The sequence below is a fragment of the Sus scrofa genome, chromosome 6 (genome assembly GCF_000003025.6).
Source record: "Sus scrofa isolate TJ Tabasco breed Duroc chromosome 6, Sscrofa11.1, whole genome shotgun sequence".
NCBI lineage: Eukaryota > Metazoa > Chordata > Mammalia > Artiodactyla > Suidae > Sus > Sus scrofa.
Window position 1 is genome coordinate 71,786,547 of NC_010448.4, and position 27,897 is coordinate 71,814,443.

The 27,897-nt window shown below is 54.5% G+C and overlaps 1 protein-coding gene and 1 long non-coding RNA gene across 3 annotated transcripts in view; one reads left to right on the forward strand and one right to left on the reverse strand.

Moving 5' to 3' along the window:
• DRAXIN (dorsal inhibitory axon guidance protein) overlaps positions 260-27,897 on the forward strand; it is a 28,141-nt gene continuing 503 nt past the window's right edge. Inside the window, exons 1-7 of the mRNA XM_021095333.1 lie at positions 260-359; positions 12,188-12,651; positions 14,979-15,169; positions 17,352-17,463; positions 18,341-18,430; positions 20,487-20,576; positions 23,237-27,897. The exon at positions 23,237-27,897 is cut by the window's right edge and continues 503 nt beyond it. Of these exons, the coding sequence (XP_020950992.1) occupies positions 12,198-12,651; positions 14,979-15,169; positions 17,352-17,463; positions 18,341-18,430; positions 20,487-20,576; positions 23,237-23,349 (1,050 nt within the window). The 5' untranslated portion in view covers positions 260-359; positions 12,188-12,197 and the 3' untranslated portion in view covers positions 23,350-27,897. The remainder of the gene's footprint in view (positions 360-12,187; positions 12,652-14,978; positions 15,170-17,351; positions 17,464-18,340; positions 18,431-20,486; positions 20,577-23,236) is intronic.
• LOC102163957 overlaps positions 26,424-27,897 on the reverse strand; it is a 12,270-nt gene continuing 10,796 nt past the window's right edge. For both annotated transcript variants that reach the window (XR_001309238.2, XR_002344904.1), the window contains one exon: positions 26,424-27,644. This is a non-coding gene — a long non-coding RNA (uncharacterized LOC102163957). The remainder of the gene's footprint in view (positions 27,645-27,897) is intronic.

The following is a 27,897-nucleotide window of genomic DNA, read 5'->3' on the forward strand; positions in this document are numbered from 1 at the left end:
CCTCGCGGCGGCGGCGGCTAGGCCTCTGGGGAGTCGGCCCGGAACGCCGAGCGCAGCTGGCGAGGGCGCGCGGGCCGGGAGCGCGCTGGGCCGGGCCCGGCCCGGGGCTGGCCCTCGGCCGGGGGCAGCGGAGTCCGCTCCCCGCCACCCCTCCCTAGTCCCCTCCTCATGCTCCCGCCCCCTTCCTCCCGCCCGCCCCCTCCCCCTTCCTCCCAGCCCCGCTCAGCCTGGGCACATCCTCCTGCCTCCCGCGCACCTCTCCGCGCGGTCCCCGCTTCACAGCTCGGCCCTCGGCTGCGCTCGGCTCCCGCAGGCGCTCGGCCCCTCGCCCCTCGGCGTCCGCCCCGCCGGCCGGACAGGTAAGGCATGGCCTTGGCCCGCCCCTGGCCCCGCCCTCCCGCCTCACCTGGCGGCGCGCCTGGACAAAGGTGGGCTACCTGGCGCGCTCAGGGGCGGGGCACGCCGGGGACTGAGGCTGGAGGTGAGGATGCTGCTTTCTTCCCTGCCCTGCGGACCCTTGGACCCGTCGGTCCGTCCGTCCGCGCCTCGGCTCCTCGCCGCGCCTCCCCCTTGCTCCTGGCTCCGCTCCTGGCCTCTTCGTCCGCCCGCCTTCCGCCGGACGCTCACTTTTCCACGTTCTGACACTGCCTCGCGCGCGCCCTCGCTGCCCTCTCTCGGACGCGGTTCTCGCCCACTCTCCTCGGCATTAGCCTGCTCCCTCTGGGACATGGTCTCTCTTTGTCTCTCTGTCTCTGAGTCTCCGGGGGGTCTCTCGGACCGGGGACCCGTCTGCCATCGTTTGAAGAAGCTTCGAAGACTCGCTGAGCCCCGAGCAAAGCTGGCAGGAGTGCCTTCTGCTCCTTTCCAGCCTGCCCAGGGGGTTAGGGTGTATTGCGGGGGGAGGAAGGTTCTAGGTTCGCCTCCCCCCACCCCCGCCCCCGGCCAGTGATGCTGGTGGCCTCGCGCCCTCCCATTCCCGGCCAGTTCTGAGCCCTAGTAACCCCGACGGCGGCTCTGGGCTCACTCTTCTGGCCCCGGCTCAGCCTCTCCCTCCGCATTGCCGGCTTTTCTCCAACCGCTGCACCGCGGTCTCAGAGCCTGCGAGAGCCGAGGTTTGAGACGTGAGGTCTCTTGGGTTTCCCGCCAAGTCTTCTTGCCTTCCTCCACCGGATGCTCCCTCGGCCCTCGCCTCGGTCTGATCCTTCTTGCCCAGCGCACTTCTCCCTGCTGCCCACCTCCCAGCCTGACAACATGCAAGAAGTGTCTCAGGACTGGTTCAGTACCATCCCTCTGGGGTCAGGCGGACGGTGGTTCTGGGGGCGATCTTGGACAAAGGAACGCACTTCTCTGAGCCTCAGTGTCCCCTTCATAAAACGGAGCTAATTGCACCTACCTAGAAGGATGTGTGTGGAAACAGTGAAAAAAGCATATCGGATGCCAGCCGGTCACACACTTGGTGGCCATGAGGGATTCTGTAGTCCCTGGGTGGGGTGGGGATGGGGTTTCCACAGGAAGGGGGCAACTGACCAAAAATCCAAAGCTTAGAGACACTGCAGAGAAACGCGACTGTGGCCCCTGCCTGGATCACAGTCACCTCCCCCTACACACCCTGACGGGCTCTTCTCTCTCTCTCTCTCTCTCCTCCCCTCTGTCTGTCCTACAGTCAGAGCTTAAAAATCAGAGTGGAACGAGTCTCCAATTTCAAACTGAGATCAATGTGGCTGTGTCAATGTTGCCAGCAGCTGGTCATTTATCATGAGGCATCCACGTGACTCATTCCCAATTCTGCATCTCTGTCTTGCACCCATTTCTTTTTCACCAGCCATCTCCTTCCCTCTGAGGAGGGGGATTGTCTTGCTGGACCCGGCACCTGCTGTGTAGTCACCCAAACCCTCTGATCATCATCTATGTCATATCACCCCAGGGGTCTGGCAGTGATGGGGGCTTAGTGGCATAATGAGGACAACTTTGGAAGAGGGACGTCTCCCGGCTGGCAAGTTCTGGGCTCCCCTGGCTGAGGTTTTTTTTTCTTTTTTTTTTTTCCATCCACAGCCAGGGCTGGCAACTAGAGCCTTTCTCTTTCAAGGGGGAGAATGGAACTAGGGACACACACACACACACACACACACCGGCCAGACTCCTGCTCGTCATCCTTCCTGCACCTTCTCTGCCCTCCTCCTCACTGTTCAATCCACCCCCCTCCCCATCCCTAAACCCATTAAATTAACTACCCTGCCTCCCTCCCACCAGACCCCCATCCACGTCTTGGGTTTCAGCCATGACGGAGGACTGATCATCCCCACACCCTGACTGCCTCCGAGCTTAGAGCTATTCCCTCTGTCTGAAATGTCTCCCCTTACAGGCCAAGGTCAGATGGCTCCTCCTGCAGAAAGCACCCCCCGCACCCCAACTCCTCCTTGCCTCCCAGTCTTATGGTCAGCACTTCCCTGGGTGGAGCTGTGGTCCCAGTGCCTGAGACACAGCAGGTGCTCTGTCCATATTTGTCCTAATGAGCAGAATCCATGGCCAAGGGAGCAGGCATGAACTGAAAATTGCAAGTCACAGGTTATCGCTGGGTTCCACTGTGTCCTGCTGGCTAGGCCAGGGATGGAGTTGGCCCTAGAGCAAAGGACCGTAGCTGGGAAGGTTGGGGGTGGGTTGCCAAGCCTCTTGGGAAGTCCTTGTGGTACTGGCGGCTCGGCATGCCTCCAGAAGAAGAGACCATCTCTGTGTCTGATTATAGCAGAGGAAACAGACTAGACAAGGCAGCAACTGCCCACGTGCAGCAGACTAGCTTAACAGCTAAGCAACCTGGACGTTCGCTTGTCTCAGCCGGAAACGTGGCAGAGCAGGGGTTTTGCACCATGACCTCTTTGACTCTACAGCTTGGGAAGAACAGGAGCTGGGCGCGTTCCCGGGGTGGGGAGGAGCCATAGAACACCCTTATTCTGGCCCATCCAGGTGAGATCTGCTTCTCTGGCTGCTCCAGGCTCTCTGCTTGTCCTCCCCAGCCCTTCCTTCCGAGTGGGCCCCTGTGGCCAGTGGAGCACAGGCCTCCCCAGGAAGGACAGGGGAGGGCAGCCGAACCCTTGCCACTAGAGCAAGTCGTGGCATTAACCATCCGGTACACACCCCTGGATGGGTGTGGGGGTAAGAGTGACAAGGATCCTCCTAGAATCCAGAGCAGATGCAATAAAGTCATTGCAGAACCTAAGTTTTTCAGCATCCCCTCTGTGCCAGGCTCCAGGTTCAGGCCCCCGAATCTCCAACAGTCATAGCATCAGCACTGGTATTAGTTACTCAGTTAGCATGAGGCACAGTCGAAGATCCTGCTCTTGGAGTCAGGTGGCCACGGGTTCAAATCCCAGCTCTACCACTCTCCCGTGTGACCTTGAGCAAATGCTGCAAATCTTTGTCTCAATGTTGAGCCATTATTACTATTATTATTACTTTTAAACTACTGTCCACTTCAAAGGGCTAAATTTGATCATACATATAAAGCTCTAGGCTTAGAATAGTTGATGCCCAATAAATGATACCCAAATATTGGTTTTTCAGATGTGGGGTGGAAGCCCAGAGAGGTTAATTGACTTGCCCAGGGTCACACAGCTATTAAATCCTGGAGCCAGTATTCACACCCAGGCTTGTCTGACTCCAGGTGGCTTTCTAGTCCGCACTGGCCTCTGCCAGAACTGACAGCAGGTATCTTGTCACTTGATGATTAAGTGATGGGTTCCATAAATCAGTAAGTGGTGTTAAATTGTCTGGGAACCAAGATAATGAAGTTTGGGGAAAAGGGGGGCCAGGAGGCTGGCTTAGGAGAGGAGGAGGGGTGATGAGTACCTGTCACGTGGCAGGAGTTAGGACTCCACCCCCCCTCTTCTCCAAACAGCCCCGCTACACAGGTTTTTTTGAGGTGTGAGGCCTTGAGAGGGTGGGAATTCCCAAAGCGGCTGCTGGAAAAAATAAAAGCAGATGGGGCTGCCCCACTGGGGAAGCCAAACCTCATTTGCCAAGACAATGGTCCCCTCCAGGCTGGCCTGGGCCTGTGCTGACCCGCCCCACGGAAGTCATTGATCACCCCACCTCGGACTGAGGATGCGGCCACCTGCGCCTGTCCCCCTGTGCACACAGGCACACGTGCATACATGCTTCCAGAAACTCACCCCCAACCCCCACTCCCGCTCTTTCCTCTCCTCATAATAATAGCTCCTGTTTTACACCCTGACTGGGTACCACTCCCTTTGATAGCTCTGTCTCCTCTCATTCTCACAACCACCACCATTTCACAGGAGATGAAACCGAGGCTCAGAGAGGTTAAATGACTTGCCTACGGTCACACAGCTCTTTCCGCTCTGCCTTCCTATGGCTCAGCTTAATGGGCTTGAGCTGGCATCTGTGTGCTTGAATCAGTCCTAATTATGTCTGGATCTCAACCTTTCATTAGGCCTGTGGCCTCCCTACCCCATCAGAGTGGGGACACCTGGCACACAAGGACTGTGTCTTTGCCCACAGATTAGAAGCGCCCTCCAGGAGTTCCCGCTGTGGCTCAGTGGGGTAAGAATCTGGCCAATGGGAGTTCCCCTTGTAGTGCAGCAATAACAAATCTGACTGGTATCCATGAGGATGCAGTTTCAATCCCTGGCCTCAGTGGCTTAAGGATCCAGCATTGCTATGAGTTGTGGTGCAGTTTGCAGACGTGGCTCGGATCCCGTGTTGCTGTGGCTGTGGTGCAGGGTGGCAGCTACAGCTCTGATTTGACCCCTAGCCTGCAAACTTCCATATGGCACACGTGTGGCCCTGAAAAGCAAAAAAAAAAAAAAAAAAAAAAAAAAATTCTCCTGGAGATGTTTTTTGGCCTCTTGGGGGGTAGAGGTCTCTTCCAGTCCAAGTTCAGCAGAAGGCTTCAAGTTTCTTACAAGCTAGAGAGGGCTAAGATATTTCCATGTGGAGGGTCACTTCAAGACCTGAGCTGTGGCCAAGGGACTGGCAGGAATCAAGACCCCTCCCGTATAGCCCCCCAACCCCCAGCACTGTGCACCCCTTTATGAAGAGCCCTTGAAAGCTAGAAGGGCTCCAGTCATTCCAAAGACCCCTGTGTGGGTCTCAGAGTGCCCAGCGGCTTGGTGGGTTAGCCTCTCCTCTGTGCTAAGGGTCAGTCACAGTTGGAGAGGTGGCCAGAGCAAGGCAGGACTCCTCCAAAAGCCAGTGAGGAGTTCCTGTCATGGTGCAATTATTAACGAATCCAGCTAGGAACCATGATGTGGCAGGTTCGATCCCTGGCCTTGCTCAGTGGGTTAAGGATCCGGCGCTGCCGTGAGCTGTGGTGTAGACTGGCGGCTACAACTCTGATTAGACCCCTAGCCTGGGAACTTCCATATGCTGTGGGTGCAGCCCTAGAAAAAGACAAAAACAAACAAACAAACAAACAAAAGCCAATGAGAGGGAGGGCTGGCCCGGGAATGGGCTTGCTGTCATCACACGTTGTTGTGCTTTTTTGGGGCTTTTAACATTCACAGGTATGTCCTCTGAATTCATGTTGCCTCAAGAGCTGTCCCTGGTCCCCAGGGGCTCAGTCTAGAACCTGGAAGCTATGGTCTGTCGTCTTTCCCCTCAGGGGGCTGACAGTTGGATAGACAGACAGATGAAAGGGTTGTCACAGTGGATCATAAATTCCCAGGCTTCCTAGGCAGACAGGAGCCTCGAGACCATTGAACCTACCCCAGGGACCCAGTGGTCTTCCTCTACACCCCCCAGCTACTTTCTCTGAGAGTGCAAATCATTTCCCATGATATCTTATCCAGAGTCCCAATACTTAAAACCAATAAAGGCAGCGTTTTATGAGCAAGGTGACGCCCCACCACCCACCAGTACTCTCTTCCCCAAATCAAAATTTTCTCCATCTCATGCAGATACAATTCAAGCCCTATTTGCCAAGAGATGCTCTTCAGCGCCTCCTCCATGGAGATGCTGCTGGACCACTCTTAGGCCCCCAATTTACCGTGTCGCCTATTTTAAAGTAAATCAATGAGAAAAATGAAAGAAACTGTCCTCAGTTATATAGAAGAATGCAATGGGTATTGGTTGCATGTGTTGATATAGGACCAAATCTCTAACATGCTTTGGTCATTCGTGTGCAGAAAATCCTACCGTATGTAAATAATTAATTGCAAATGGCAACAGTGCTTTCATTTGTTTTGGGGTTTGGTGGGGTTTTATTGGCCGTGCCCAAAGCACATGGGGCAAGGGATCGAACCCAAGTCATGACAGTGACAACACTTGATCCTTACCCCGCTGTACCACCAGGGAACTCCTGGCAACAGTTCTTTAGAAATGGCTCACCTTGCATCCCTGGAACACTCTTCAGTGAACCAGGGAAGCCCAGGTTATGGCGGGATGGTACCCGAGTTAAAAGTGGGTAGAGAATGCATTTGAGAGCATCTGCTGTTTTCACTACAGTTTTCTTTCGAAATAGTTTGGAAAAAATTTTTTTTAAAAAAAAATGAGGTTAGACTCAGATGCTGAAAGAACTTCTGAAATGTTTCTACCAAACTAGTGGCTTTAATGTGTTACTTTCACACACAGGAAGAGACCCTGGGTCAGGGAGCTGGGTTAACGGCCAAGTTCTCTCAGTGGGTGGTTGTCTGGCTCACAGCCTGGGCTGAGCATCATAATCCCTCGGCTCCATTAGAGCATCACTGGTACCCTGGTCCAGGATTCCCATTGGACCCCACTTGGCCTGCCCTGCTCCCACCTGTCCCCTCCCTGCCCCCTTTTCTCCCCCAAACCCATTAGGCAGCAGGTGAACCTATCCGAAAAGAAAGAATTCAAGCCCTACAACTGTCCTGGGATGCCCAGTGGTGGCCACACTCTACAGTTGTCTGCCAGGCGGGTGGGCAGCAGCCCCCAGTCTCCTGGCCTCCAAATGCCAAGCTCTTGAAGGGAAGGGGGAGGGGGCGGGGACTCAGGAATCAAAGCAGGCTCTGGGCTCCGTTAACGGCCTTCATTTACATGTGACACTGCCTCCCAGCAGGCTTCTGGATGGAGACAGGATAAGGGCATGAGACAGGTCCTTTTTCTATCCTTTGTCAGTTTCCTCTTCCCAGCTGCCAGTGCCCAGTCCCCCTCCTGGACCCCAACTGCACTCACAGCAATGGCAAGCAGGCCACCCCCGATGAAGCTCAGTGGACCGGGCGATGGGGTGCAAGGACTGTCCAGGTGCACTGGGTGCGGAGAGAACCCAGGCCTTGAGATGGGGCTTTGCCATTCACCAGTGATGTCACCATGTGTTTGTGGCTTACCTCCCTCCCGGGGCCTGGGTTTCCTCATTTTAAAAACATGGAGTTGAGTTCCCTCTATGGTACAATGGGGTCAGTGGTGTCTCTGTAGTCCTGGGACGCAAGTTCAATCCCCAGCCCTGGGGTAAGGATCCAGCATAGGTCACAACCATGGCTTGAATCTGATCCCTGGCCGGGGAACTCCATATGCCTCAGGGTGACCAAAAAAGAAAAAAAAAATAAACATGGAGAAAAGCCTAATGGGTGCTGGGCAGTTGAGAGGATGCGCTAAGAAACGGGTGAAATAAGCTTGTAAGAGGCGGTGCTTTATTGCCACTCAGGGAGCAGCATCTCCTGTGATGACAAGTGCTCTGGCTTTTTTTGTTTGGTTGGTTGGGTTTTTTTAGGGCCGTACCCGTGGCATATGGAGGTTCCCAGGCTGGGGGAGTCCAATCGGAGCTACAGCTGCCAGCCTACACCACAGCCACAGCAACGCCGGATCCTTAACCCACTGAGCGAGGCCAGGGATTGAACCCACAACCTCATGGCTCCTAGTTGGCTTTGTTTCCACTGTGCCACAACAGGAACTCTAGGTTAGTTTTTAATGACTCTCTATGAGATCTCTGTTGTAAGAGAGCCGTTTCTGGGTTGTGAAGATGCTATTGGCTCTCAGCTGCTCTTGTTCAGGGCGACTCCAGGCTCTTGAATGTCTCCCATCCTACAGGAGAATCAGACCCAGGCCCAGAAGAACAGGCTTTGGGCACAAACCATGGGCAGCACCACCCAGAGCTGATGGGGATGCGGGCGGTGGGGCGACACTGTCTGCCCCTTTCTCCTGGATGCTGGGTCTTTGTGAGGCAGCTTCCGACTGGCTGCCAGGACAGCAGAAATGGATCAGCGCCCTCACTGCTGTGGATCCTTGGCACTGCTTCCATAGCAGCCCACGTTTCCTGAGTGGTTCTTTGCCAGGCTGGCATCTTGATTGCTGGGCTGTGCCAAGATTCAAGTACAAATCCTGCCGGCTTGGAGAGAGGGCTCCATGTAGTAGTGTCCAGGGGTAAGAGGTGCCAGGATCCCAGGCCCTCACTCCAGCTCTTTCTCTCTGTCTCCCTCTCAAACACACACACACACTCACACACACACACACACACACACACACACACACAGGGAATTTATTTATGATCTTCTGCTCACGTGTCAGTTTGGTTCCCTTCCAACCCATAGCTCTTAGTGCCAATTATTTGCTGGGTCCTGTGGATTTTATGGGAATAAGGGGGATGGGGGGCTGATTCTTCAGTCTAGTCAGGGACTTTAAAAAAGGCTGATTTGGGGAAGAAAAAAAAAGGTTTTCATTGTGGTTCATCAGGTTAAGAACTCATCTAGTATCCATGAAGATGTGGGTTTGATCCCTGGCCTCGCTCAGTGGGTTAAGGGTCTGGCATTGCCACGAGCTGTGGTGTAGGTCAGAGAATCGGCTCAGATCTGGTGTTGCCATGGCTGTGGTGTAGGCCGGCAGCTGCAGCTCCGATTAGACCCCTAACCCAGAAACGTCCATATGCCGCAGGTGTGGCCCTAAAAAGAAGGAAAAAAAGAAAGAAAGAAAGAAAGGCTGATTGCCACAGCAGGAAATGAGCTGAGCAAAGCTGTGTGGGGACCCCCCCCCCGCCCCGATCGGGAGTGCATCTCACTGGGGAGGCTGAAGAAGGCTTTCTGGCAGAGGGGACATTTGGGACGAGTCCCAGAAGGTGAGGAGCATTTCAACAGAGAGAGATGGGGGCGGGGTGAGGAGGAGAGGCTGTTCCAGGCAGAGGGAACAGCCTCTGCAAAAATCAAGAGACAAGAAAGACGGGTGTGTTCAAGGCCCAGGGATCCGTCTCCGCTGGCCATGAGGGGGAGGAAATAGAAGTCCAGGCTGCAGAGTTAGGTTGGGGCCACATTATACGAGATCTTGAGTGCCAGAGTGAGGAGTCCGGACTAACACCGGAAGGTGGTAGGAAGCCAGGGACAGTTTGGAGCAGGATCAGGGGAATCTGGCAGCAGCATGGGCTGGGTCTGGGGGCGGGGATGGTGCTGATAAGGTCTGGGGGGAGGGGTGGCCTTCAGCCTGCGCGCTGAAATCCCCCCTTCCTTGTGCAGGCGGGCTGCGTACATGATTTGTGGAGCACAATGGGTGGAAGGAAACAAAGATGACACTGAACTTGGGGTTCCTGGGTACACTGAACAGACCCAGCCGACAGACTTGATAACAAGGCTTCAGTGGGAAAGAGAGATGGGGAGGATGGGGTGTGTGTGGGTGGTCGTGGTGTGTTGGAGGGGTGGGCTGCACTTCGTTTCCTGGCTCTGCCAGGGAGGAGCTGTCCTTTGGGACTAGTGCTGAGGCTGGTCACCAGCTCAGAGGCTGGCTCCGAGTCCCTGATCGGCCTCATGTGTGTCCACAGGCACAGCAAGCTGCCTATCCACGCTGTGGGTCAGCCCACCCCTCCCCCCTCTGCCACACCTCTTCTGGTCCCTCGCCTGCACTTTTGGGGTGTCCTGCCTTGCTCCTCTGTAGCCTCACGTTGGAGGGGCTCCATTCACTGGTCCACATCCCCAAGGTTCCCTGTCGATGGAGGGGCCCTGTGGGCTTCCCCCAGGCTCTCGACATGCTGTTCCTGCAGGACAGAAGAGTGGGCCTGGCTTGGGGACAGCATCCAGCACAGACTTAGCCTTTCTCGGTCACAGAGAAGAGGAAGGCGTCTGGTAAGACAGCCTGGCATCTGCCTCAGGCCTGGCAGTAGAGTTTGAGGGTCCCTGGGAGCAAAACAATGCTTGACTGACAGGCCTTTCAAGCGGCCCCTCCTCCCCCCACCTGACGGCGGAGCACCAGCTTCCAGGGGGCTTCATTACAGAAAGGCTGGTGGGGCAGTGGCAGCCAGGGCCCCGGCCTTCCAGGGGACCAGGACATGCCAGGCTGGGATGAAGGAACGGCAGGATAACGGGCACAAGGTGACCAGGGCAGATGGGAGGGGGCTGTTTCCCTCCCTCCGGCCCCCCACCCCTCTTAGAGTGGGTCAGCCTGCCCTCCCCACCCAGTTCAAGGGCCCTTCACGCAAGGTTGGCTGATGGTGAACCCCCGGGGTGGGGGCAGGGGAATGGCCAGTGTGGGGGCTGCAGGAACTGAGGGGGCTGGAGGGAGATGACTAGTCAATCATGACCAGCCCACCAACCTTTCCTCAGCCCCAGGCAATACCAAGGCCACAAATCACCAGGAAGCGGTTGTGTAAGCAGCTTTGCAAGCCTAATGGAATAGCAGGAGGCCCGGGGAGGCCATAAAAATTCAATCAGGAGGAGTTTCCATCGTGGCGCAGTGGTTAACGAATCTGACTAGGAACCATGAGGTGGCAGGTTCGATCCCTGGCCTTGCTCATTGGGTTAAGGATCTGGCATTGCCGTGAGCTGTGGTGTACATCACAGACACGGCTTGGATCTGGCGTTGCTGTGCCTGTGGCGTAGGCTGGCGACTATAGCTCCGATTCGACCCCTAGCATGGGAACCTCCATATGCTGTGGGTTTGGCCCTAGAAAAAACAAAACAAAAAAAAAGCATTTCAATCAGCCTGGCTAACCAGATGCCCAACTAACCTCTTGTGTGAATGCAGTGAGGCTGGTGCAGGGCGAGGGAGGGCTATGGGGAGGGGCCCCAGGGTGGGACACTGCCACCAGTCCCAGCCACGCGCCTCTGGAGCCTTAGCTCCAAGTTCCTCTGGGACATCCAGGGGTCCGACTTTTTCCTCTGATATAGATGGGGGAGCAGTGAGGTCCCCTGAGGAGGTCTCACTCCTGGTGCAGAAGGAGGGGCTGTCCACAGGGTACCTTAACCAGAGGTAGCTGACCCCACCCTACAGGGTCAGAGTCCAGCCTCTAAAGACCCCGGCCCCGGCAGGGACAGTGCCAGGCCAGAACCTGCCCGGAGCTTGGAGGAAAAGATGGGCAAGGCCTGGGCTGTCTGGGGACCAGGGTTGGGGGGTGGGACAGTAATTCAGGGCACAGGCATAGCCATTACATTAATGCCACTTACTCCCTGTGACTTAGCCTCTCTGGGCCTTAATTTCTACTTTGGAACGTGACAGGAGCCACTGCAGAGCACCGCTGAAAGGACCAAGGGGTACAAATTCACACCAAGCGCTGAACTCGGTGCCTGCCTGCAGTGCGGGCTCCAACGCTATTATTCTGTGGGTGTGAATTTACCCCTTGCGTCGAGTCCCTGGACCACAGACCTAGTCCTGAGCTTGGAGGGACTGAGCTCATTCCAGGGAACTTGGCCAAAGGCAGGGGTTTGTGCAGAAAAAGGAATTCTGAACTAATCGGGAAGCTGGGTGCTCCGTGAGCCACTGAAACCAGGGATCCGCAGCCCTGGCCCTGCGGTCTTTCTGGGCCAGTTAGTCCCCATCGTGGGGGACAGTCCTGTGCCTTGTAGGGTGTTTGGCAGCGTCCCTGGCCTCCACTCAGGAAAGTCAGTAGCTCTGCCTAGGTCTGTTATCCACATATGTTTCCAGATGTTGCTAAATGTCCCCGGGGGAGGGTGGGGAAGCTTCCCCCACCCCATCCCTGTTGAGAAACACTGGGCTATGAGTGTGAGTGAGGGGGTTGGGGAGTGGGACGTAGAGGAGGGGTCTGCAGGGCTGGCCCCTCACAGTGCTAGTTTTTTTTGTTTTTTTTTTTAGGGCCACGCCTGTTGCATAGGGAAGTCCCTGGGCTAGGGGTTGAATCAGAGCTGCAGCTGCTGGCCTACACCACAGCCCCAGCAACACGGGATCCTTTAACCCACGGAGCGAGACCAGGGATCGAACCCACATGGATCCCATGGATACTAGTCAGGTTCTTATCCAGCGGAACCACAGCGGGAACTCCATAGTGCTACTTTTCTTGCAGGGAAAAGCCCATGGCTGGGCCTGCCACCCATGTTGCTGCCCCCATGCTGTTCCTCGCCCTCCTGCTGCTTCTGGAGCTGAGCCTGGCCAGCTCCCTGGGACCTGGAAGCTCTGCTCAGAACCTTCCCGAGAATCACATCGACCTCCCAGGCCCAGCACTGTGGACGCTCCAGGCCAGCCACCACCGCCGGCGGGGCCTGGGCAGGAAGGAGCGGGGCCCAGGCATGCCTGGCCGGGCCCTGGATGGAGCTGTGGTCACCGCCACCAGACAGGCCTCCAGGCTGCCAGAGGCAGGGGGGCCACTGCCTGGACAGAGCCCTGCAGGCCTGCTGCAGAGCCAAGATCTGCTGGCAGGGCTGATGCTGCCATACCCTGAAAAGGAGAGCCGGTCTCCAGGGTCAGAGAGGGTGAAGAAACGTGGCAGGGAGCACAAGAGACGGAAGGAGAGGTTGAAACTGCACCGAGGTAGCTGGAGGTCTGCCAAGGGGTGGGGCCCTGCCATGAAAGGGAGGGGCGGGGTGGGGGCAGCAGGGAGAGTCTTCAGCCCCACAAGGCCAAGGGGACTTCAGAGGCAGGACAGGGAGGAGGTGTCAGTGGCGAGAGGTCCCTGGGAGGACATCCGCAGGCCCCGTGCGGGCAGGTAGAGAACACCCAGAAGAAGGGTGGGGTATTCCTGGAGTCGGGGGTGGGGGCGGGCGGACCTAGTAAGAAGAGGAAGCTAGGAAAGGCCTGGGGGTGGAGCGTGGGAGCAGGAGAAGGATATGTGGCCATGGGAGCTCAGTCTTATCAATAGATCATCCTCCTAAATCAGGAAGTTCCACCTTGTGTCTGACCTAAATCCATCCTACTCTAAGGCCCGAGTTGAGATGGGACAACTCCGTGTCTTCCAAGCACATCACTTAATCAACTCTGAAGCACGGAGCAAAGGCTGAGAGCCTAGACTCTGAACCCAGATCTGCCCACATTCAGATCCTCAGTCCACCACTCACTGGCAAGTCGCCTCAGTTTCTCCTTCGACAAAATGAGGGTAATGGCCCCGCCTACCCTCAGTAGAGATTCAGAGACGGCTAGGTATCCAGGTATCCAGGTATCCAGGGTACTTAGAATGGCGCCTGGCACCTGTCTAAGGGGCCAGTGGGCAGTGGTTGTTACTAGTCAATTGTCAGCTTGTTCGTGATGCTGAATCAGTGTTCTCCGACCTGGACACGGCTGTCGCGTCATTATTTCTTCTGGCTCTGCCCTGTCTGTCTTATGGGAGCCCCTCTAGTCCTTCTTGCCTTCCTCTACGTTTCTTCCACATTCCCGAATCCCCTGTGAGCCGAGCCGGCCCTGGCCCCAGCCTCCCTCTTCCTTTGCCCATCCAGTCTCTGAGCAAACATGTTCCAGCAGCTCCGCACCGCCAGCTCCTCCCCGATCCTCCACCCCACCCAGCCCTGAGCCCACACAGGCAACCTCACCTTCCAGGTCTCTTCATGTGACAAGATTGCCTCTAGGGGCAGGCCGAGTGCCCCGGGGCCTGGGGCAGGGCAGGAGTTGGGTAATGGGGCCTCAGTCCCCTCTGCACACAGCTGGGGCTCGCTTCACTGCCAGGTCTACTGAGACCCCCCCGCCCCCGCAGCAGATGGACAGAACACAGTCAGGGGAGGGGGCCTGGCTGAGATGCTCAGGCTCCCAGCCCTGGGGATCATGTGTCAGATTGGAATGCAGGTGCCGGCATCCTTGACAACAAAGTCAGTGGCCCGAGGACCCAGCCCCACTCCAGCCCCAGCTCTAGCGGACCAGTGGGGCCCTCCTAGGAGAGGAGCGAAGGGAGGAGGGGACAGCAGAGGCCTAGAGGCCAGGCCCAGCCCTGTGGACCAGCTGTGAGGCCTCAGGCTCGTGGAGCCTCAGTTTTCTTCTGTAAAATGCACGGAGAAGATTCAGTGGTGCCTCTTTCTCTTCTCTGGAATTTGGTTCTGGAGAGTAGGGTGGCCCCAACAGACCCCACCACCTTAAAGTCAGATCTTGCCTGAGAAAAAGAGGCAAGGGCGAGCCTGGGCCCTTGAGTTTTTCTCAAAGCTCCCTGGTTCCCGACCACCCCCGACCCCACACGGTCTCCCCTTCACACTCATCCCACCCCATGCTCATGTGTCTTGGAGGGCAGCATCCATGGTTAAAGTATTGACTTTGGGTTGGAATTCAGACTAGCTGTGTGCCCTCAAGCAAGTTGCCTAACCTCTCTGTGCTTCATTTTCCTTCCCTGTAGAAGAGGCTGGAAGAGTACCTACCTCCCTGAGCTCCTGCTAAGGTTAGGTGAAAGAATGCTTGCAAAGCAGGACTCAGCACACAGCACAGTCCTGGCCCACAATAAACGGTCATTATTACCACCTAGGAAGCTCTCACCTCCCTGCCTCCTCAGAGACTTCTCCCCTACTTCAGCCTCATCACGTTGCTCCCCTACTGAAACTCTACCTCATCCAGGAAGCTTTCCACGATTAATTCTACTAGGTTTCATTTGTGGTTCTTACACCCCTGGCCGCACCCAACCAACCCAGACTTGGAATTACTGGAATGTTCTCTAAAGGGAGAATCCTGGGCCCTCCCCGGCAACACTCAAATTCATCTAAGACATCCCCCCTCGTCCTGCCCCGGGTTTCTTGTTTCCACCTCCCCAGGAAGCTGGGTAGGAGGAAATTGGTTGAGCCCAGAGCTTGCCATGGGGTTCCTGCCCCCCACCCCTTGTTCACAGCAGGTTGGTGCTGATATGGGGAGGGAGCAGATAAAGTCCCTGTGTTTCCTGCTCCTTGTGTCAGGCCGAGCCTTGGTCAGAGGTCCCAGCTCCCTGATGAAGAAGGCGGAGTTGTCAGCAGACCAGGCTCCAGATGCCAACACAGAGGACTCCTCTACCAGCCTGGCTCCCACCCTACTCTACCTAAGCACCTATGAGGCAGCACCTGCCACAGAAGAATCCCTGATCCTGCCTGTCACATCTCTTTGGCCCCAGGTAAGGGGCCCAGGATGGCCTCAGATGGTGTCATGCAAATCTTTCTTAGTACATTTAGGGTGACTGAGGCAGGAGCCAGAGGGAGGTGGTCTAGGCCAGCAGTGGGCTGAATGGAAGCCAGGTCTTCTTTTTTTGGGGTCGTGCCTGCAGCATGCGGAAGTTCCCGGGCCAGGGATCGAACCCGTGCCACAGAAGTGACAACACCAGATCCTTACCTGCTAGGCCACCAGAGAAGTCCCTAAACCAGTTCTGATGCCCATCCAGCCCAGTTCTGGCCAGTGGGCATGCCATCTAGGGAGGGCTGTCCAGGCAGTGGTCCTAAGCCAGGGCCAGCTCAGCACCCTGGTGTCTGCATCTACCAGAGCAAGCCTCTCAGGGAAGTTTGTATGTACCAAAAGGCCCAGAGAATTATAGTTTTTAATATCATGTCCTGGGAGTTTCCAGGACTCAGCAGAAACGAATCTGAATAGTATCCATGAGGACACAAGTTCAATCCCTGGCCTCACTTAGTGGGCTAGGAATCTGGCATTGTTGTGAGCTGTGGCATAGGTCAAAGACGTGGCTCAGCTCTGGCGTTGCTGTGGCTGTGGTGCAGGCTGGCAGCTGTAGCTCTGATTCGACCCCTAACCTGGGAACCTCCATATGCCGCAGGTTTGACTCTAAAAAGCCAAAAAAAAAAAAAAAAAAAAGCCCCATAATCAGGAGTTCCCGTCTTGGCTCAGCGGTAACGAACCCGACTAGAATCCATGAGGACTCAGGTTCGACCCCTGTCCTCAATCAGTGGGTTAAAGGATCCTATGTTGCTGTGGCTGCGGCATAGGTCAGCTGCTGCAACTGATTCAACCTCTAGACTGGAAACGTGTATCTATAAATGCCTCTGGTGCAGCCCTAAAAAGGCAATAAAATAAAATAAAGATAAGACAAAGAAAAGAAAAGAGAGTTCCCGTCGTGGCGCAATGGTTAACGAATCTGACTAGGAACCATGAGGTTGAGGGTTCGATCCCTGGCCTTGCTCAGTGGGTTAACGATCCAGCGTTGCCGTGAGCTGTGGGGTAGGTTACAGATGCGGCTCAGATCCCACGTTGCTATGACTCTGGTGTAGGCTGGCAGCTACAGCTCCGATTAGACCCCTAGTCTGGGAACCTCCATATGCCACGGGAACGGCCCAAGAAATGGCAAAAAGACCAAAAAAAAAAAAAAAAAAAAGAAAAAAGAAAAAAAAAAAAGGAAGAAAGAAAAGATCCGAGTGATCCAGAATTAACAAGCTTTAGTTAACACTTTGATCCATCTGCTTCAAATCTTTGAAAAGGATCTGGGGGTGGAGGGGGGCGTCAAGCAAGCAGACGAGGCAAATGCAGTCGTTATTGGTGAGTCTAGGTGGAGGGTGTTTATTCTCGCAATTAACAAGACATGCGTCATTGCACCTCTTCTGTGGCTTTGAAATTTTTTCAAAATAAAATCATTGAGAATGCTTGATAAAGCATATATGTAGAAGAAATAAAATAAACTTTTTTTTTTTTTTTTTTTTTTTTTTTACTTTTTGGCCATGTCCGCAGCATATGGATAATAAGGATATTTCCAGGCCAGGGATCGAACCCGCACCACAGCTGTGACCCCAGCCACAGCAGTGACAATGTTGGATCCTTAACCTGCTGAGCCATCAGAATCCCTTGAAAGTCTGATAAAGCAATGGGCCATCTCTGAAGCATACATGGTTCCACGTATTGTCTTGGGCCCCTGAAGCCCATCTGTTGAGACCCCAGCCCAGTGCATCCTACTCTGTGCAGATCCAGCCCTGAAACCGCTGGCCAGGGCTTCGAGTGGAACTGTGCTGTGGCCTCAAGGGTGCCATGGAGAGCTGATCATTTCTGCAGGGGAGCGAAGGGGTGGGGAGCGAGCAGCTGGGCTTCCTCCTGAGCCCACCCCCCAGAGATCTGCATAGGCTGCCTATAGACACCATCCTGAGGTGGGGCGGCTGCTCTGGGAGGAAACTGCCAAAGTAGGCTTTACAGCAGAAGCCCCAGGTGGCTGCCCCAGTGTCCCTGGGCTGGGACTCCAGGCTGTCCAGAGAATGAGCTGGTCTCCGAGGAGTCCCTCCTTGGCCCACTGGCCCTGGGACCCCATGTTTCTTCTTCCACCTGTTGGGATCTTCATGCTTCGTCCCCTCCACCTCCCTCTGCAGGCTCAGCCCAGGCCTGACGGCGAGGTGATGCCCACACTGGACATGGCCTTGTTTGACTGGACCGATTATGAAGACTTAAAGCCTGCGGTCTGGCCCTCTGCGAAGAAGAGAGGTACCTCCACCCACCCCTGCGCTGGGTGTTCTCCCCTCCCCCAGCATCTGCTGGGTTGGGGGCCTTGATGGGTCCTGCTTGACCTACAGACATCCAAAGTTTGGGGGAGGGCATGGATTCTATAATGGAACAGACACTCGAAATGGAAATGCTGCTTTCTGGAAGTTCCCATCATGGCTTATTGGGTTAAGAACCTGGCTAGTATCCACAAGGATGCAGGTTCGATCCCTGGCCCCGCTCAGTGGGTTAAGGATCCGGCATCGCCACAAGCTGCAGTGTAGGTCATAGATGTGGCTTGGATCTGGCATTGCTGTGGCTGTGGCTGTGGCGTCGGCCGGCAGCTGTAGCTCCCGTTCAACCCCTAGCCTAGGAACCTCCATATGCGGTAGGTTCAGCCCTGAAAAAAAGGAAAAAAAAAAAAAAAAAGAGGAGATGCTGCTCCCTGAAAGTTCCCTTGTGGCACAGTAGGTTAAGGATCCCATGTTACTGCAGCTGTGGCACAGATCACAGCTGCAACCCGAGGGCTATCCTTGGCCTGGGAACTTCCACACATGCCAAAAGTGCAGCAAAAAAAAAAAAAAGAAAAGAAAAGAAAAAAGAAAGAGAGAAAAAGTTAGGAAATACTGCTCTCAAGTCCTCATCACACATCAAATGCTTTCCACATAGCGAATTATTAAACCTGGAAAAAAAAAAAGTTAGGTTTGTTCTGGTATTGATACCACTTTAGAGAAGAGAGAACTGAAGCAGGGTTGTATGGTGCCTTATCTAAGCCACCCTGCGGGAGTGGCAATGTGGACACTCTGACCGTGGTGGCCTGTGCGTAATCTCTCTGTCCTGCTGAGCCTCAGCCCCTGACGACAGGTCCTCTTGTCCCCAGAGAAGCAGCGGGGTAAGCTCTCCAGTGATGGGAACGAAACATCACCAGCTGAAGGGGAGCCTTGCGACCATCACCAGGACTGCCTGCCAGGTACCCAACCAGCATCGTATTGGAGGCACTATGCCGGGGGGCGGGGGGAAACCTGGGTGGGGGTGGGGGATGGGGTAGGTGTTCCCAGACACGCTTTCAGGACCCGTTAGGGATGGTAAATGATGCCAACCGCCGCTGCCACTTTACTGAGAGTTGCTGTCCTACTTTATTCTGTTTGATCCTCACGGCTGCACAGAGAAAGGGACCCTGTCATTCCCAATTTTCAGGCTAAGAAATTGAGGCTCTGAGAGGCCAAGTGTTTCAGCTGAGGTCACACAGCCAGGAGTGGCTCAAACCTGGGTTTACCTGGTTCTGAACCACCCACGCTGCCTTAAGTTGGTATACACTGCTCTCTGCTTCTCCCTCCTCAAGTCTGGTTGAGCTTAATTCTGTCCTGTTGCATCACGACTGCTGGGCTTCCAGGGCTGGTTTGCTAACATCCTGACCTATTCAGCTGCTGAGTCCATCAGGACAGTCTGAAAACAGGGGCCCCGGAGTTTTGATGGATGGCCTAGACGGCTGGCCCTTGACTGGGTCAGTCGGAACTGGGAAGCCGATACTGAGGTGGAGTTAGAAGTGCAGGAGGGGAGTTCCCATTGTGGCTTAGTGGGTTAAGGACCCGACATAGTGTCCGTGAGGACGCAGGTTCAATCCTTGGCTTTGCTCTGTGGCTTAAGGATCCCAAATTGCCCCAAACTGCAGCTTGGATCCCACTTTGTTGTGACTGTGGTGTAAGCTGGCAGCTGCAGCTGCGATTTGACCCCTGGCCTGGAATCTTCCATTTGACCTACTGGCAGGTGCAGCAGTAAAAAAATAAAAAATTAAAAAATTTTTTTTAAAGTGCAGGAGGTTTTTCTGGGGGTGGTGGTGGGGAAGGCCAGGGAGTGATAAAAGTGGGAGGAAGCAGGGATAAAAGTGGGAGGAAGCAGGAGACTGCGGAGCAGCCAGCCCAATAGGAAATTCCAGAGCAAAAATTCCCTGTTAGAAGAGGCCCACTCTGGGCAGAAAAGGCCAGACCCTGGCACTCCCTCCGAGCCAGGATTGTCCTGCTCAGGAACACTGTGGTATATCAGTCAGGGGGCTCCTGCAGGTGTTAACAGCTGGAGGCTGGCAACTGATGGCTGTCTTGGCTGATGGACAGCAAGTGATTTCCAGGTAGAGATCCCAGGGACATGCCTCCCAGCACTTGAAAGTTTGTTTGTTATATGGCCTCACCTGTGGCATATGGAAGTTCCCAGCTAGGGGTCTAATCAGAGCTCTAGCTGCCAGCCTACGCCACAGCCACAGCAATGCCAGATCCGAGCCACATCTGAGACCCCACAGCTCTCGGCAACGCTGGATCCTTAACCCACTGAGCGGGGCCAGGGATCGAACCCACGTCCTCGTGGAGACCAGTCTAGTTTGTTACCGCTGAGCATGAGGGAACTCCCCAGCACTTGTTAATTCAGGAGCTGGAATATTCTACAGAACAGCAACTGAACCAGCAGTGTGAAGCATGTAAGCCAGACCACCAGCACCTCAACAGGCTGTTTCCTTTTCAAACCATTGTTTTCGCTCTGAGCAGAAAGAAAAGGCTCATGTTTGGGCCAACTGGTCAGTGGCTGTGAGAGCTGGCTCCACTGGTGGGCGAGGCCATGCCTGGGGGCTGCCTCCTGGTTGGGGGGGTGGGGGGTGGGCTTCCGTTTTCCCATCTGTTGAAAGATGGGCTTCAATGAGCCATCCCTGAGGCTTCTGCCAGCTCTACGCTGACTCCACACCTGGCCACCCCTAGCGGTTTCACCCACGCTCCGGGGAGGGGATCCCAAAGCGCCCTCGCTCCTCCCATGATCAATCAATTGTCCATCTGGGGCAGCTGGGATTTCTGCCACCGCCCCACCTCCCGGGGGTGGGGGCATTGGCCGTGACATCCTGCGGTGGTTCCGGCTGGGAGCCTCGCACACCAGATGGCCCACCCTGCCAGAGAGATGATGGATCTCCAGTCCCGTGGGAGCGTGTGCAGGGTGGCGGAGAGGGTCCGCTGGGCACGGCTGACCGCGTGTGCTTGCCCTACGGGTAGGGACCTGCTGCGACCTCCGGGAGCACCTGTGCACGCCCCACAACCGAGGCCTGAACAACAAATGCTTTGATGACTGCATGTGCGCGGAAGGTGAGCCTGCCGCTGGGGTATGGGGCGTGGGGCTCCCCGGGTGCCGAGAACCTCACAACCCTCCTTTCTCCTGGAAGCTGGGGCGGGCAGAGCAGGGGGGGCGGGAGGATCCCTGGGGAGCCCAAGACGCCAGCGGGAACAGCTTTGCTCGGTGCCTCCCCAATCTGTGAACTCATTTAGTCTCCATTCCTGGCATTGTTGCTCAGATTTGCTTTTCTCACCTCTTGAAATACAAGCTGGCACCATCTCCCCCGATCTGGAAGCAGGAGAAGCAAGGAGAGATGGGATGTATCGTTGAAAAGAAGATTAAACCTGAGAAGACTGGTGCTTTCACACCAGAATTCTATCCCACAGGAGCCCTTCCAAGTGTGATAACAAGGGGTGGGTGGGTGGAGTCCCCAGGAAAGGATGTACTTGCCCAGCTACCTCTCTACTGCCTCGGAGCTCCCACCTGGAGCAGTACGTGCCCTCCTGCCCAGATGTGCCCAGCTGTCTGCTAACCCCTTTACCCGTTATCCCCTTAAGGCTCACAACCATCCTGGAAAGGGAGAGATTATTCTCCCCATTTTATAGGAGGGCAAACTGAGGCACAGGAAGGTTAAGTGACTTACCCAAACTTACACAGCTAGAAAAGTACTGGAATAGTTTAAATTTTGTATTCTGAAATTTTTCAAACACATATTGGTAAGGAACCCCCCTTGGCATTACCCAGCTTCCATAATTATCACTCATGGCCAGTCTGTGCTGCCCCTCCCATCCTGTTCCCTGTTCCATGCGGATGCCAGGAAACCTCCCAAGGACCAGGAGTCCTAAGGACTTCTGAGAAATTCCAAAATTCAACATTCATGACCCAGGGCTGAAGTCCAGTCATCTAGGCCAACCTGGGTTCTAGAGGGTTCGGGAAGGGCTTCTGCAGCCACCAACTACCTCTGGTCATGATGCCCTGTCTCCTCCCAAGTGTCCGTTGGGTGGCCACAGGTCTGAAAGCCCAGTGACCCAGGTGGTTAAGTTCTAGACCCTGAAAGCATGAACTTCACAGCAATTCTTTTATTCTCTTGAGAGTGATATATGAGGATCTTAAATTGCTGAGGGCCTCCTTTCTTCCTGTGGTCACTCCTTACCAACATGTAGGGATCTCTCAGGCCACACTGACGTCTCTCCCATCTTCCAACTGCTGATCAGGAGGATGTGGCCTTCTGCGGCCTTAAATGAAAAATGTCTACCATGTATATCGGGGGATGCTCGTGGCCATGATAGAGAGAGCCACAGCCAGGGAGCCTCCTCCCCCTGGAGGATGAGGAGGGCTGTGCCTATTTTAATTAGGGTGGTCAAGGAGGGGCCCTTTGAGACCTGAAGGCTGTGAAAGAGCCAGGTATGCAAAGAGCTTCAGGAAGGGATTTCTGGCCATGAGAATGGCAAGTGCAAAGGCCCTGGGGCCCAAAATGGCTGGGTATGTGAGAAAAAGTTAGAAGACTGGGTGTGGCTGGAATTAATGAGGAGGGGAGTGGGAGGTGGAGCAAGCAGACTGATCCTGGAGGGCCTTCTAAGCCGGGGTAGGAAGTTCAGATTTCTTTTTCTTTTCTTTTCTTTCTTTCTTTCCTTCTTTCTTTTTTTTTTTTTTTTCGTCTTTTATCTTTTTAGGGTTGCACCCGCAGCCTGTGGAGGTTCCCAGGCTAGGGGTCTAATCGGAGCCGTGACCGCCAGCCTATGCCAGAGCCACAGCAACGCCAGACCCAAGCCGTGTCTGCAACCTACACCACAGCTCACAGCAATGCTGGATCCTTAACCCACTGAAGGAGGCCAGGGATCGAACCCGCAACCTCATGGTTCCTACTTGGATTCGTTTCTGCTGCACCACGACGGGAACGCCTCAGATTTCTTTTTGAGAACATGGGAACTTTTATAGGGGAGGGCAGAATCTGCATCCCTTAGATAGACTTTTTTTTTTTCTTCCTTTTCCAGGGCCACACACATGGCATATGGAGGTTCCCAGGCTAGGGGTCTAATCAGAGCCGTAGCCGCTGGCCTACACCACAGCCACAGCAACACCGGATCTTTAACCCACTGATCAAGGCCAGGGATTGAACCCGAAATCTCATGGTTCCTAGTCGGATTTGTTAACCATTGAGCCACGACGGGAACTCCAATAATAGACTGTTTTTAAGAGCAGTTTTAGGTTTACACAAAGATTGCTAGAAAATACTGAGTTCTCATATGCTGCTCCCTCCAGCCCCCGTTTCCTATTATTATCTTTCATTAGCGTGGTACACCTTGTACAAATGATGAACCAATATCGATATGTTACTATTATATTAACTAAAGTCCATAATTTACATTACGGTTCACGCTTGGTGTTGAACATTCTATGGGTTTTGACAAATGCATAGACATGTACCCACCACTATAGTATCACCCAGAATAGGTTCATGGCCCTAAATATCCCCTGTGCTCCATCTGTTCACTCTTTTCTCACTCTGATGATTCTCTTTTTAAATCGGATGATTCTCTTTTTAAAGCCCATTCAGGCTGCTGGGCGTGGGGAGCGATGGGTTGGTTGTAGGGCGGAAAAGAGAAGAGGGTGGTGGTGAGAGGAGGGGATCCCAGAGGGTGGGGGGAGCTGGCTGGTGGCACCTCTGACCCCATTGCCTCTCTTCGCTCAGGGCTCCGCTGCTATGCCAAATTCCACCGGAACCGCAGGGTAACACGGAGAAAGGGGCGCTGCGTGGAGCCGGAAACTGCCAACGGCGACCAGGGATCTTTCATCAACGTCTAGCAGCCCGCTTGCGCCAGGCGCCTCCCCACCCGCCTGGCGACTGAGCGCGGAAGTACTCGGGCATTTGTTTAGAACTAGCGGTGGCAGATTAAATTGCGGGACCGGATGACTGAGGCTGGAGCTCAGGCCCAGGACACTCAGCCCCCAGAGGCCGCCGAGCAGCATCACACCTGCCCCCACAGGGTGCATGGGAAACCCACATCTCCTGCGCATCCCGGAATCCGGGTTCTCCGCGATGGCAATGTCGAGAGTGTCCTCTACTGTCCAATAGCAGTACTGCAACAGCGTCAAGTATAAAAAGGAAGCGGTTTCTGAGCTGGAAAAGAGTGAAAACTCCCTGAGAGATAGGGAACCCTGAGGGCGGGAGATGAGTACGGAACACCTCCTATGTACCAGGCACTGTGCTAAACGTGGGGCATGCGTTATCGCCTTTATCACATGACCTTTTAAAAGTAGGCGTAATCACCATTTTACAGGTCAGGAAAGGGAGGCGGGGTTATGACTTGTCCAGGGTCTCAGATCAGTGCTCCTCAAGAATCCCCGGGGGATCTGGTGAAAATGCAGATTCCAACTCGGTCGATTCTGCATTTCCCACAAGCATGTTCAGGCTGCTGGACCAGGGGCTCCCTGAGAGGACCAGGTCCTAGGCAGTCAGGGGTGGAACTGGCATCTGAACCTGGGCCCCTCAAGCTCCGAGGCCCCCATCTATCCTCCTCCACAGCTCAGCACACATTCCAGGTTCTCCGTGGCTTTCGATGAGAGAAACTCGTATTCCCTGGGAGTCCCTTTTCCTGTGGTGAAACAGAATCTCTGTTCTCTTCCTTCCTGGGCAAAGGTGTATCATTTTTAAAACAACACAAAGTGTACATGAAGCACCTGTTTGCTTGTAAGGCATGACTTGGGCAGACCGGCCCCTGCCCTCTGGGAGTTTCTGAGACATGAAATGTTTGGGGGAAAAATGGTAATGACGTTCCTTTTTTCTGTGGCTCTGCTCACCTCGTCCTGGGACATGCCCCTTGGAGCTGCCTGGCAGCTGCCACCTCAGGGGTTCTTAGACTTTTGGAGTGCATGTCCTTTGAGAATCTAATGCAAACATGGACTCAAAAAATACACACACTGGAGTTCCCGCTGTGGCTCAGCGGGTTAAGAAACCGACCAGTATCCATGAGGATGTGGGTTCAATCCCTGGCCTCGCTTAATGGGTTAAAGGATCTGGCATTGCCATGGGCTGTGGTATAGGTTGCAGACATGGCTTGGATCTGGTGTTGCTGTGGCTGTGGCATCGGCTGGCAACTGCAGATCCACTTTGACTCCTAGCCCAGGAACTTCTATGTGCTGTAGGTGCAGCCATATAAAATGCACACACACACACACACACACACATTCACATCCCCCATGTGCACCCACTTTGCATTCACCTCAGTGGTTCCCAGGCCTCCCGGAGACCATCCCAGAACCCCCAGCCTACACTTCTGCCAGCAGAGCCCAGTGAGAACTTGGGGTACCTCTGAGATGCTTTCTGAAGCTAACCGCCCCCACAGGTCAGACCCTGATGCCCACCTGGAGCATCTCTCCCAGCAGATGTGGCTCCAGGGGCCACCTCAGGGAAAGCCACTTAAATCCCACACCCCCACCCCCACCCCTGGCATCACACTTCTGGCCAACCCTCAGGTCCAGGGCAACCCAGGTTGCAAGCCTTCACCATCCAGATTCCTCGTGGGTCTGGACACTTGCCAGAGGGACCACGCCCGCAGGATGCCAGGGCTGTTTACTCCGCTGGGAAATCAGTCAGGGTCAAGGGTCCAGCACCAAGGAAAGCAGACAGATCTAGAAGAAACCAAATACGCTGGCTCTTTTCTCCCTATTCAAGTTTCAAGGGCCTGGGAATCTATCTTGGGGAGAGGAGGACCGAAAGAGATCAAAGCCGGCTATTTGCAAATTGAATCCACTAGGAGTTTTGTCTGTTTGAGACTAGACAAGGCCCACACTGTGTGTCTCAGATGGGGTGGCTGATTCGAGACCCTGATTGAACCCCAGGGAACCCAAGATTGCTTTTGCCTGAAGGGGCAGCGGTTAGGATGGCCTTGGGCCATCACTGATGGAAAACGCAGAAGTTCAGGTCAAATCCGAAAGCCCCAAGAACTCTCACTGCCTCCCAGGGGGGTTCCAGGGCTAGAAATTCAGGGCCTTTTTGCCCTAGCTACTTCCAGTTTGCATTTGCAAAGGCTCAGTGGGTGGAATCCTCTTAACAGAGTTAGGGATAAAAGCCCTTTTCATGTTGTTAACTTCTCTGCCAGGAAGTTCTTCCTTAGGTCTATCTTAAATTTCTTTTGCTAGTACAGAAGCCAATGTCCCCTAATCCAGGATTGGACAAACTTTTTCCATAAAGGCCCAGAGAAGTATTTTAGGCTGTGTTCCAATGAAATTGTTTAGGGACACAGAATTTTCACCTGTCACAGATGATTTTTTTCTTTTTTTCTTTTTTGGCCTCCTGGTGGCATATAGAGTTCCGAGTCACCGTTGTGACCCGAGCCAAAGCTGCGACCACACCAGATCCTTAACCCACGGTGTCAGGCCGGGGATCAAACCTGCGTCCCAGCGCTCCTGAGGCACAGCTGATCCCAGTTGTGCCACAGCGGGAATTCCCAGGTGATTATTCTTTTGATTTTCTAAAACGCATTTTAAAATGTGAAAACCTCTCTTCACTTGCAGACTACATAAAAACAGGCAGTGGGTTGGACCTTGGCTGCACATTAGAATGATCTGGGGAACTGTGGGGAAGATTCTGGTTTAACTGGCCCAGGTGGTGTCTGGGCATTTGCAAAGCATCCTGGCGACTGACCTGCACTGGGCCTGAGCCCCCTGCCCTGCGTGGAAGGGCAGCTGCTGGCCTCCACTATGGCTCGCCATCTTGGTGACCTTAGGAAACTCAGTTAAGGTCTCTGTGCCTTGATTTCTTTATCTGTAAAATGGGGATAATAACTCACCCTTCCCAGGGGCGTTGTAAGATGTAAATGCAAAATCCTTGCGACATGCTTAGAACAGTGCCCGGCACATAGCAAGCCCTCCGTGTGAACTAATTTATTTTCTAGGATGGTTTTAGTAGGTATTCTGGATTTTTTTTTTTTTTTTTTTTTTTGGCAATGATTCATCACATACTCAGAGATCATTTTTAAAGCCACCATTCAGGCTCCTTCCCTAACGTGTGTCCCCTGGAACCCTGGGGGCGTGAGATGCTCCATTGGAAAAGAAGGGATGGGGTTCGTGGTCAAAGAGGTTTGGAAAACTGCTCTGGACTCAGCCCGAGGCAGCATGTACAGATCCTGGCCACCGAGGCAGAGTTGCAGGTGTCAGTGGCTTTGCAATAACAGGATCATGAGTTTCTAGAGATACCCACCCCCCGGGGTGGGGGTAGGGGGCAAGCTACGCAGGAAGCCAAGTGGAAACCAATAGCTGCTGAGCTGGTCGCCGGTGTCCCCTGCATTCCTCCTGCGGGAACCTTCCAGCCGTTCCCCAGAGGTACCCAGCGTTCCCACAGGGCTGCCTGGCCGTGATTTGTCTGGCGATGCCAGGAGTGGCTCCTGAGCCTGCTGGGAATGGCCAAAGGGTCTGAAGACATGAGAGCCACGCCGCGTGGGAAAGTGACAGCTGCACCTGCCCCTTAAGGAGTCATCCAGCCACAAGTCACCTCCCAAAGCCACCACTGAGAGAGCCACAGGTGGATCCTTACTGCAAGCCATAGTCAAGCCGTCCAATAACAGCTTATGTCGAGATGGTGGACTTCAGCTCCAGGCAATGGGGTTCACTTTGCCGCTGGAGAGAGACAGTGACCACGCCTGTAACCTGCAAGGAACATGTTTCTAAAACAACAGAACAACAGGGGGAAAAAAGGGGTGCTGGGAGGGACAGAGGGAGGGGCCCAAAGAGCAAACAGACCACTGATGTTCCCCATTGGGGGTGTCATGGAGTTGAAAGGGGCACCACGGCCTCCGTGATGACCTTCACTGCCACGGGAGACAGGAGGGCGTGTGCTGGGGAGGGGTCGGCAGGACCAGGGGCTTCCATTGCAGGGAGTGTATTTTCAGAATTCTCATCAGGACAGAAGGGCTGATAGAGCATCGGCTGCCTCTTCTGGATGCAAGAGGCTGTCTAGTCCCTCCGACCTCGCCCTGTGGTCCAGGACCAGCAGCGGCCCATCACCTGGGAGCTTGGCCGAAATGTGGGATCCCCCTGCTGAACCAGAGTCTCCGGAGGTGGGTTTTCGCAAGTTCTCCAGGCCGTCCTTGTGCTCGTGTCTGGGATGCAGAAGGGGAGACAGGACAGTCGGACGGTCAGGGACATGTAGATATGCCTCGGGAGGCATCTGCGTTCAGATGCGAGTTGGCAAATCTGAGATCCGGTTTGCCTCGTTAAGAGCCAGTACTGGCAAACTTGCAGGCTCAGAGGCCCTGCCTCCTGGGCTGGAACTGGCCTTTATTTTTCAAAATTGTTTTTCCTTTTCAGATTCTTTTCCCATATAGACTATCACAGAATACTGAGTCCCCTGTG